This window comes from Nycticebus coucang, chromosome 7 (genome assembly GCF_027406575.1).
Source record: "Nycticebus coucang isolate mNycCou1 chromosome 7, mNycCou1.pri, whole genome shotgun sequence".
Classification (NCBI taxonomy): Eukaryota; Metazoa; Chordata; class Mammalia; order Primates; family Lorisidae; genus Nycticebus; species Nycticebus coucang.
This window is the reverse complement of record NC_069786.1, coordinates 3848927-3861068: the sequence shown is the minus strand read 5'-3', so window position 1 is coordinate 3861068 and position 12142 is coordinate 3848927. Positions and strand designations below refer to the sequence as shown.

Here is a 12142-nt window from a genome sequence, read left to right as displayed (position 1 = left end):
GTCTTTTCTCTCTGTTTATTTAGTTTGTCCTTTGCTTGTTTTATTAAAGGCCTAGAACAGTGCTTGGCATGTGAGAAATGCTCAAAAAATACTCATTCCTTCCTGAGGACCAAGTAAGCCTATTGAATAATAATAAAAAGTATTCCTCCTCAATAAAATATTTTAAAACCACATTTTACTATAGAATTGATATTGAATTGCCTTCATCGAGGTACAGAAAAATACATAGTACTCCATTTTTATACACTAATCCATTTGGTTTTGGCTATGAATTTTAGTATTAAACCCAAGAAATTGATTCTGAAACAATTCAAGTTCATTTTCTAACTTTCAAACTTAAATCATATGAACATGGAATCAAGCCACACCTTTAAGAAAACTGGATAATATGGCTTCTCAAAAAAGAAAATGATTTAACTCATGAACTTGAGAGCACCTTTCTTATACTGATAAATCATGGATAAAACATGAACAAGGAAAGATGCTGTGACTCTCACGATTGTCACGATGTTGTCGGTCTCCACAGGAGTGAATTGCAAACGTAGCAGAGGAAGGATGGTTATTAATTGATAAGAAGCAAACATTGTGTCTGACCTGTAATGATGAGTTACCCGACGGTTCCATCTTAATTGTAATCATTGCAGAGATTGACTGAGGGCTTATTCTGTACTAAGCTCTGAGTTGGGCACACTGTGTGCTTAACTCCAGTCTTCACTATACCTCTCTGATGTAAGAATTATGAAAATCAGTAACACAGGAATGCTAGAGAACTCCCTCAGATATGCACTACAGAGACTGGTCCCAATCTCAGGACATTAATTAAGGCATTCCCTTTGCACTGTACTAAATATAAATATCTATTCTCACCAAACACAAAACTTCCTTTTTCCTCAGAGTCTTGTTACTCTGTAATCAGTTTCAATTGTCTTCTGGCAGGCTTAATATTGTTAATTATCTATTTCAGCAAACCAACCAAAGCATATCTAAGTGAAAAAGTATGCCACCCTGTATTATCTATTAGGAGTACATAATATATAAGACCCCAAACAACAACAACAACAAAAAAAATCCCCACCACACTTTGGGAAGTCTTGTAGGCAGACAAAGAGGTCTATTTAACTGTGTTTATTCAATGTTTTCAATTATATTTTAATGCTCTATGAATTAACATCAATAAAAAGAGGTCTCTTTGGCAATCTATTATGATAATCTATTATGTTTATATATTATACACAAAGTCTATTACAATAATCCATCATATTTAATAAATATATTTCATTGATGTATACATTTTTGGGTTGTATATTCATATATATGTATATGTATGCATATAAAATAACTGTGGAAACCTACTCAAAGGCCCCTGTGTTTTTCTCTTGTTACAGTCTTTCTCTTTTCAGGCATCGTTTGTACCTTGGGACCAGTACTGTCTAATTGTTTTTATCGAAAACCTATTTGGATATTTCAAATGGTAGCTGACTTTTTCTTTCTTTCTTTTTTTTTTGTGTGTGTGTGAGACAGAGTCTTACTGTCTGCCCTGGGTAGAGTGCCCTGGCATAGCTCACAGCAACCTCAAACTCTTGGGCTCAGGTGATAGCCTTGCCTCATCTTTCTGAGTAGCTGGAACTACAGGCACTCACCTCAATGCCCCGCTAGTTTTTAGTAGAGACCTGTTTCTTGGTCTTGCTCAGGCTAATCTTGAACTTCTGAACTCAAGCAATCCACCCACCTTAGCCTCCCAGAGTGCTAGGATTGCAGGCGTGAACCATCATGCCTGGCTGGTAACTGACATTTTAATAATTTTTGTGGCTGCTTTAAATCCCGCATAGAATACAGAACATTATTTTAAGTAAATACAGAACAAATAAATCAAACTACAGGCACTATAAAAGTTGTTCATTTTGCTGTTGTTGGTTCAATCCTTCAACAAAATGTGCTGAGCCTCTAGGGAACATGAGCGCCGATCTACAAAAGAATTAAACTTTCTTGGTATACGTCCATCAATCTACGTCTACTGCCTTTTCTTCCTTTAAGATCCTTTTCTTTTTTTGGGGGGGGGCACGGTGTATGGTGTATGGCACACCTCTTGGGGGCAGGACACTATTATAAGAGAGACTTCATCTAGCAAATGCAATCAGTCCAACCTGATTCTTTGTACCCTCCATGAATCCAAAACAATTAAAAAAAAAGATTTTTTTTTTCTGTTAATCTCTTTTTCGTTAATCACTAAAAAATTTAGTGTCCTATTTGGTTAAGTATCATTTACATAACTTTCTTTTTTATGCCCCTACTTTTGATTTCTGCTGGCAGGCTTTTCTTTAAATAAGTGCATCTAACCTTTTGGTTTCATTTACCCAGTTGTCAGTTCAGATTGTTTGGTGATAAATCACCGATGCTGTTTTGCTTTACAATTTGCCAGGCTTTCTAATCAGACGACTGTCCAACAGTGGGTTTTGTGGCTGTCTTGTCCATTCCACTTAGGGAAATCTTCCATGTTCCTGCAATAGAGCGCGGTAGACGGACTCCAGCCACCGGGACCCTGCGAGGGCTGGGCAGCACTACCGCCCTGCGCCTCCTTCTGTTTCATGTAGTGCCAGAAAACTGGTTCTGCCCCGACTTCCTGACTGCACAAGAGCTCGTCTGGGCTGAATGCAAAGGCGTCACTGCTGTTGTCTTCCCTGTGATGCTCCCCGCCCCACCCCCCAACCACAAGCTCCACGGGAGAACTTTTCAGACATGAAGAGTGACAGCCTCCATTGAGATGGCTGTATTTATTTTTACTAAAGAACCCAGACCTCAAGGAGAGTTTTCTGCATGTTCCTTGTGAGGCACATTATGCTTCATTTATCACTGACCCACTGAGGCTTTTACTTTAGAGTCGGGGAGAAGACCAGACATTGGGATAGGCAGTAATCCAGGAAGCTGAAGATGGGTTACACTGGCTCGGCTTTGTCGTATATGGGGCTATCATAGACTACAGTATATGGATATTGTCCTGGTGAAGTGCGTGTGGGTGAAATCTTGTTAACATAGAAACTATCTCATCATATGGCAAAGGTTTGAAAGTACAGATTTCAATTATTCATGATGATGGCAGGTTCCTCTGCTGAGCTCTACAATTTCTTTTATTGTACATTTTAAGAAAAATCCATGCATTTTTCTTTTTTAAAAAGAAAATCTTTTTAGATTTTGATGTTTTGGAGAAAACAGATCAATTTTATGCTTAAAACCCTATAAATAAACGGGTTTGTTAATGAGGTAACAAAGATATAATATAATCTATACTTAACCTTTAACATTTTATTTAGAAGTTTAACTCAAACTTTAAATAAATATAAATACTTTCATTTATTATCTAAAACAGAAAAAAAACCCTTATTACTGTGAGAACTTTTGTTAAGTTAGATCCTCTCTAATTCTTGGTAATATCATGTCTTTTTTGTTTTATTGTTGTACCCATGAGAAATAGATTTGAAAGAGATATATGTATTTTCATGAACCCAACAGTCAAATGCTTGGTTTCTTTGGGTACTTTGTTTCCCTCCAATCCACTTTTTCTGACACCTGCATACTGTCCAGCTCTTACGCATTTTGGCCAGGAAAGAAGTTGGTGGATTTACTTATACTTACCCTACAATTTTAAAAGAGAAGCATAAATACGAACTTACCTGATGATTTTATTATTTATTTTAGATTACCTAAAATAATTAAGGTGTTTTTTGTTTACTTTTGTTTATAAACAAAAAGAAAATAATTATGTTGGACAAGGCCCAACATAGAATTAGAAAGGGGAAAGGTGGGAATGGTGGATCCTGACCAGAGGTCAGTCACTGATCTTCTCACCAAGGAGAGAGGCCTAGATGGACACACAGGACCAGGTCCAACATAGGATTAGAAAGGGGAAAGGTGGGGAATGGTGGATCCTGACCAGAGGTCAGTCACTGATCTGCTGACCAAGGAGAGAGGCCTGGATGGACACACAGGACCAGGTCCAACATAGGATTAGAAAGGGGAAAGGTGGGGAATGGTGGATCCTGATCAGAGGTCAGTCACTGATCTGCTGACCAAGGGGAAAGGCCTGGATGGACACACAGGACCATGTACAACAGAGGATTAGAAAGGAGAAAGGTGGGGAATGGTGGATCCTGACCAGAGGTCAGTCACTGATCTGCTGACCAAGGGGAGAGGCCTGGATGGACACACAGGACCACGTCCAACATAGGATTAGAAAGGGGAAAGGTTGGGAATGGTGGATCCTGATCAGAGGTCAGTCACTGATCCGCTGACCAAGGGGAGAGGCCTGGATGGACACACAGGACCACATCCAACATAGGATTAGAAAGGGGAAAGGTTGGGAATGGTGGATCCTGATCAGAGGTCAGTCACTGATCCGCTGACCAAGGGGAGAGGCCTGGATGGACACACAGGACCACGTCCAACATAGGATTAGAAAGGGGAAAGGTGGGGAATGGTGGATCCTGACCAGAGGTCAGTCACTGATCTGCTGACCAAGGGGAGAGGCCTGGATGGACACACAGGACCAGGTCCAACATAGGATTAGAAAGGGGAAAGGTGGGGAATGGTGGATCCTGACCAGCGGTCAGCCACTGATCCACTGACCAAATGGAGGACACACATTTCATGGAACCGTCGGGGCGAGCAGAGGCAGGACTGGGCAACAGACATATTCACAGTGAAGAAGGTGGAGATCAGATGGAGCTATTTGTATGTACATAACTATAATCATCCCAAAGAAACCAATCAGCAGATATTAAAACACATCTTCAAATAATTCTTAGATTTCATGAAATTCTTCATCCCCCAAACCATCATTCATTTCGAAATGGCCGTGCATTTGGGAAATTTCCCCTCACCCTTCTTTTTTGTTTCTGACAGACAGAGTAGAAATGTTTCTCTGGAATGTCTTCTCCACTGGAAAGGCAGGGACTCTTCCTGGATATGACGTGTCCTGGAGTGACACGTCAGCACGTGTGTAAGAAGCAGACATGCAAGATTTAGAGAGAAAAGCTCACAGGGCGAACAATCCTGACCCAACTGGATCTTCACACAGACGCAACTGAGCACAGTACCTTTGAACTCAATGGCGAACCCCGACAAGCCCACCGAGGCATCACTCCGAAACGCCAGAAAGAGGCTGTTTCCGCTACTCTCTATTCTTTCTGGGGCTTGCGAGCCCTGGAAGCTCCCGATGAGTGGGCTGTTGGAATCCTCCCCTTCATAGATGTGCAGGAAGTCGTAGCTGGGCTCCATGTTGAAACTGAAAGGACAGGACATGAATGCATTATACGTATTTGCCTGATCTACACTTAAACTTATCTTCCTCACCATGAAACCACCTTGCCCAGGCCTGGTACCAGGTGAGTTGGGCTTCAGGAATGTTGCTAATCAGTCACTGTAACACAAGGGAACTTAGAGAACTACCACTGATAAGGTTTTAACCGTCTGTTCACTTTTCAGACCCTAGAATTAGAGATGCCTCCATTTGTGTTTTGTTTTGTTTTAAGGGAAGGTGCTACTAGAAGTTAGCCTTAATTAACAAAAAACACAAAGAATCCAAAAGCATAACCAGCAAATGGTCACTGGTTTTGTTTAATAGCTCAGTGGCATTTGATAAATTTATAGTAGCTTTAGTAAATTCAGAAAAGGATGGCTTTCCATCTACTTAGGATTCAGAATCAGAGACACTTAAAATTATGCTAAGACCTCATCAACAGGAAAAAGTGAAGGGAGGTAATCTCATTCTAGCCTTAAATTTGATGCAAAAATATCTAGAAAAGGCAACTTGTCCCATTGACAGATCAATGAATTGTAAGTAAACTAAGAGATCAATGGGGCAGTTTATAAAACTACTTGCCTTTAAAAAATCACATTCATTTAGTTCAAAATTTAAATTACCAAGTTGAAAAACATTTTGGAATTTGATAACATGTAAGCATCATATACAATGTATTAATAAGGCAATAATGTTTAAGAATCTATTTTTATGAAATGAACATAATATTTAAACTTCTTTCATTTAGTTTAGCATATTTTAGGACTGAAATACACTCATTCAGACTTTACAGCAACCAAATTTGGGGAGCTTTCACTCTGAAGCTGAATCGAGTCATATCTATGGTATCGATAACACGTCTGTTGGTAGGAATATTGGGGTGTGATATAGAACACAGCCTGCATTTAGGGAAATAGAAGACATCGCCAAGAAATGTCTATATCATAATTATATTGCTTTTCTTGACTATTCTGTAATTAAGTCTTCTCAACGGGGGCACACTGTGTGCAAGATAGACAGTATTTGAAAGGCAGTTATGTGTGTCTGAACGCGGGCAGACTGCTCCAGAGCATAATAACGCGTTTCCCTTCATCCCCCTCTGCAGCTTCATGGAATATCTATTATGCCCAAAGCTGAGGGTTTACCTAAATGTAAAAATGGAGACTCTATGAAGTAATAAATGAAGTAGTTTTTAGAAATGGCATTTAACATCCTAGTGAAAACAGGTATTCTGTATGAGAAGGTACCTTTTGAATATCAAGGCGATGACAAAGTCTGGGTTGACTTTTATCTTCCAGTCGCATTCTTTCCCAGGAGGATATGGCTGTGGGTAGTTGGGTGATAAAATAACCCCCACCGGGCCCGTCAGATTCCCTCCACAAGCGGCTGCCACAGAACAAAGTCACAGAGAAAAAGTTAGAGAGAGAAGAATGCCAGCCGGGATCGGAGATGCCACAGAACACTTCAAAGGAATAGAAAAAATAAAAAAGAGCTCATTTATCAGCATTCCCCCACACCAAAGAGAAGATATGTTGTTTTATCAATTATCCAGATAAAATTTTAAGGCCCAGGATATCTGAACATCTTTCATGTAACCGAAAACAAATTTTATATAACCTCCCATCCCGTTTTAAGGAAGGCTTTTCAAACTTCTGACAAACAAAATTCTTTTCCTGTGACTTTATATTTTATTCAATAAATTGAACAGGACACTTGCTCCTCACATCCACCAACATGCACACACAAAAAAACTCAGAAAAAAATATGCCCATCAACATCATTATATGGTCACATTAATTCTTTTGCCATTTCTTATAGTTTATAAAGTCACTGCTTGTTTATTCTTGAACCTACGCTTCGTGTGGTACAATGATTATCTCTATCTCTTGTTCATTGTTTTATCCCCAATGTCTAAGCAGTTTCTCAATCAGAATAAATATTCAGGAAAAGTCTGTTGAATGAACAAATAGGTCATTTCACATTCTTATAGTCTTCTGGTGTATGCAGGCCTTGAATGAACCCCCCAAAATGGCAAAACACCAAAAGTTTAAGTGACACCTACAAATACGTAATCAAGGAGATTAAGCTGAAACATTATCCTCCTAAAATATTGTTTGATCACAATGCTTCGTCTCTTATTAGGAAAAAGTAGTTTACGTGATAGTCAATTTACTTTGTTCTTATAATACGTAGTCATCAATTTTGATTACATGTATTTACGTTTTTATTTTACAGTAAGGCAGTAACTGCGGATCTCAATGTTGTTAACAGGCCAGCCAGTTATTGTTCTTGAATCTGAAAGTGTTTAGCATTGTTTCATTAGATAAGAGTTGTCTGAAATCTTCCATCCTATGGAAGGTGTTAAAACCTTGCAGAAGTCTTAAGCACTTAAGCATTTTTGAAGCGCACAAAATCATGCTGGGTTTAAAGCTTCTTTGTGTCAAATACTATGGTTTGTCACAAATTGGTTTTAAAGTATCCCCGTTATATTACAGCATCCCCCTAAACTACCTATCTTATTTCACACATGCATTTAGAGAAAAGAAATAGCAAGTCAGAAGAAAATGCCATACTTGGTGATCTTTTCCCTCACACCTTAAAGAAGTCTTTTTTTTTTTTTGTAAATAAGATGAAGAAACTTGCTTTGTAATATTCAATGACGGATGTGTCTTTAAATACTCAACATTCCTTAAAAGTTAATTATTCATAATCAGAAATACAACTAATTCCAGTTCTTTTAGTTCTAATCTCAAAGTCTAATCAGAGGCAAACTCTGAATAATGTCACAGGAAATATTTATAATAAATGCTTACAGATGCACACTCAAGAATCATATGATACGTAATTTTATAGGAAAAAGATTAAAATCCTTTCCTTAGTCTGTAATTTTATTTTAATGAACTATGTGGAAACAAATGTTTCATCAGCTCTCAGGGGACAGCCCCTCTCCCTACATCACACCGTGAATGCTGACAGCCCTGAGCATTAGACGTGTGTACCAATTTTTTTTGCGGGGGGGTGCTAACATAGAGAAAAAAGGTACTGAAGGTCTAGAAGATTCTACTCCGTGCTGTTTTGAAAGATGAAAAATGACAGCTTCAGGGCCCTGGTTACAGGGTGCTACCAGCAGAAAGAATTCAGGGATATGATTCAAATATTGATTTAAAAGAAGCAAAGGGGAGATCTTGCCTCACATGCAGAACCCAAGAGCTATTTAATGAGGCTATTTAAAAGCTTAGCGTGGAATTAAGTAGAACTGTCTGGCCTTGTTTTTCCTCTTTTGTGGTCTGATACTCTTCATGTTAGCTTCATTAGGTTTTAATTAGGGAGCTTGCAAAATATTTGGGATGGGATCAGAGTGCAGTAGAAAATGCAGCTTTTGAGATGCTAGGAACTTCTCAAAAGGAATGGCGCAGAGACAAACTCCATATCCTCCTTCCAATCAGAGCCCCTACTGGAAGCCACAGTCCCCCGGCCCATCACCCGCAGCCCCTTCGTGCTCCAGGGTGGGGGGCAGCCTCTGTAGGAGGACACGTCAGGACTTCGGCATCGGAACTTTCGGACATCTATGCCCTTATGTACGACAGATGGTCTTTAAATGGCTACTCTTTATGTCAGGAGAGCCGCCACACCAACGGGTTTCAGCAATCCAGGATACATTCTTGGTTTTCAGAGCTTCCTTAGAATTTGGACTTAGGAGATTTCAGACCACGTAAGAAAATGGAAACTTTTGAGGGACACTGCTTGGAATTAGATAATTAATCATTTAAGTTTCAACCAAAAATCTATAGGAGGAGAAGCCACTTGAAAAAAAAATGAAAAAAAAAAAGTGGGCCAAAACGAAAGAATTGACAGCAATTGGCAGCTGCTGAAAATATGTCATCACAGATGGCAGATGAGAGGTGAAGAGAGCGTATAAAGGAGAAACAGGGAACAGCTAGTAACAAGTGAGCAGATGCCACCAGTAAAAAAAGGGGAAAATACAGGAGTGGGTCAATCAGGAAGGTACAAGTTCAAAGGGTCTGTAAGCACACAAAAGAGGATAAAGTTCAACCTCATTATTAATTTAACATGCCAGTTAAGGCCAGGAGCAGTCTCATGTAATCCTAGCACTCTGGGAAGCCAGGGAGGTCAGGGCATGGGGATCCTTGGAAGACAGGAGTTAGAGACCAGCCTGAGCAACTAGGAAATAGTTACTAGGAAAAATAGCAGGTAAAGCCCCAGGGACTCAGGAGACTGAGGCAGAAAGATTGCTTTAGTCCAGAAGTTTGAGGCTGCTTTGAGTTAGGCTGACACCACGGCACTCTAGCCTGGGCAACAGAGTGAGACTGTGTCTTAAGACATACATACATACATAAACAAACAAAAAGTAAAATAAATTAAAACAAAATAATAAAGTGCTAGTGAAAATAATAAGGAATCATTTTCTGCCCATATTAGATTATGAGATTAAGAATTATCATATGTCTGGGTGGCGCCTGTGGCTCAGTCAGTAAGGTGCTAGCCCCATATACCAAGACTGGCCGGTTCAAACCTGGCCCCGGCCGAACTGCAACAAAAAAATAGCTGGGCATTGTGGCGGGTGCCTGTAGTCCCAGCTACTTGGGAGGCTGAGGCAAGAGAATTGCCTAGCCCAGGAGTGGGAGGTTGCTGTGAGCAGTGTGACACCACGGCACTCTACCTGAGGGCCATAAAGTGAGACTCTGTCTCTACAAGAAAAAAAAAAAAAAAAGAATTATCATACGCCCTATTTTTTTTCTAAATCAGGGAAAATAAACTTATGTGACTATGACAATATATATTGGTACACCATTCTGAAAGGAGTTTGTAAAATGTTTCAAAGTCCTAGTTATGCTGTTTGTCAATAATCACGGATGTGTTTTTGCACAAGGGTGTTCACTGTAGCTATCTTCCTAATAGGGAAAAGGTTGAGACAATTTAATTGTACCATAATGAGATTAGTGTAATAATATTGGTGGATTTAAAGAAAGAGGCATAGGTCAGCCTTGGTGGTCCAGTAGTGAGCCAAGCTGCTTCCAAAGAGATACTATGCAGCCACCAAAACCCAGCAGAAAATGCAAAATAACACAAAAGATATAGCATACTGATAAGAGTGCATTTTACAGAATGATCATGCAGGGCAACGTCAGTTAAACACATTTTTAAAATAGAATGCTTATATAGGAATGCTTATATATTAATTGTAATTGCTCCAGGTAAAAGGATGACACCCTTGTTTTCTTCTCTTTTCTCTGTGCTGTGGCTTACAAAAAGTCTGCAATAAGCATGTAGTATCTTTTTATGCAAGAAAAGGTTAAAAAAGTTAAAGAGTGCATGGAATCTTCAGATCAGAAGTGAGGTCACTAGTGACACACAGTCAGCTGATGCCTGATGGGAAAGTTGCTTACAGAGGACATAAACCTCACTTCTTGAAAAAAAAAAAAAAAGCAATGTAATAAAAAGAAATGCTAATTTATTTCCAAATATACAAATACATTTCTCATTTTTCTGTTAAATGTGTGTAGATCAATGTAGTAGCCAAAATAATTGATTACTCAATTGCCTGGAAGGAGGGATTTCAGCTTGTCCTTAAAGCCGATATTCAAGGCACAAGAAGCATTACTTATTTATTCGTTTTGGTGAAGACGGACCTGTTGGTCAAGATAATTAAGAGATGAACTAACAAAAAATTGATTCGTTGGAAAGACAGTCAAATTGTATTTAATTTAAGGTGAAGGGATAAACTACTTTTAAGAGATTAACTGTAGCTGCATGTCTTTTAAATATATTTCTTCATGACCTTCAGATCATGCAAAATCGAAGGGTAAAAAAAAAAGTTTTCCATAACTTAAAAATAGGCCAGTCATTTAAAATGATTGTCGTATTTATAGGTTATCTTTTTACTTTAAAAAAGAGAGAGAAGGAAGGAGGGAGGGGGTTGCGTCTTGGTGTGTGACGCGCCTTTCGGGGGCATGACAGGATTGTAAGAGGGACTTTACCTAAGAAATGCAATCAGTGTAACCTGGTTTCTACCCTCAATGAATCCCCAACAATTAAAAAAAAACAAAACAAAACAGAAATCTCGCAAGTCTCCTGATGACTCAGCTTGAAATAAAGGCATGAGGGAGCTTACAAAAGGCTGACACGTAAACGCAGCAGAGAATGCTAGATAAAGAGGGCCTGCTCCCTGAAGGCTCCCGGAGAACGCCACGCAGAGCTACGAAATCTCATCTGCTCTCAGAATATCATGACAAGTACTTTGTAATAAGTCAGGAACTGTGTGTCACTGCTCTCCAAGACCACGGAGAATTTCTCTCCTGCTGTGTGTACCACAGAAAAATCATTTTAACCAAAATCCCCTCAAGGTCAACAGTGCAAAATGACTCATCCACTTCATTATCATTTTGTCTCTTCACAGATTAATTAAATTTTAGATTTTTCAAAGATTATAAAGCAGTACTAATTAAACTGTGATACTGCATTAAAACAATGAAGTTTAGTAGAGTTTTTTTAATTAGGATGATATACTCTAAATAGGAAGTTTATGGGAAATCATTTAATTGAATGAAGTGGCAATCTGCATATAATTAGTATTTTATATAAAAATATATATTACCCTAAAACCATATTTTTGATAAATTATCTTAGATTACTATTCAAACCAAAGTCTGCCAAACCATTTGTTATCCTTTTTGTAAGGGCAAACTACAAAATTTTAATGAATTTTAGAAACAAGTTTCTCCTTTTATATTTATTTTAATATAAGCAGTATCATTTCTATTTTTTAGGATTCTATTTTAAATGTACTATTATTATTAAAAAGGTAAAAAGAGAAAGTCCTTTTTTAGT

The 12142-nt window shown here is 38.6% G+C and overlaps 1 protein-coding gene across 2 annotated transcripts in view; it reads right to left on the bottom strand.

Annotated features, from left to right (window-relative positions):
* The window catches only part of CSMD1 (CUB and Sushi multiple domains 1), a 1787407-nt gene that overhangs the window by 212115 nt on the left and 1563150 nt on the right, over positions 1-12142 (bottom strand). For both annotated transcript variants that reach the window (XM_053598050.1, XM_053598051.1), the window contains exons 28-29: positions 6541-6679; positions 5091-5278 (exon numbers count right to left, since the gene is read on the bottom strand). In XM_053598050.1, the coding sequence (XP_053454025.1) occupies positions 5091-5278; positions 6541-6679 (327 nt within the window). The remainder of the gene's footprint in view (positions 1-5090; positions 5279-6540; positions 6680-12142) is intronic.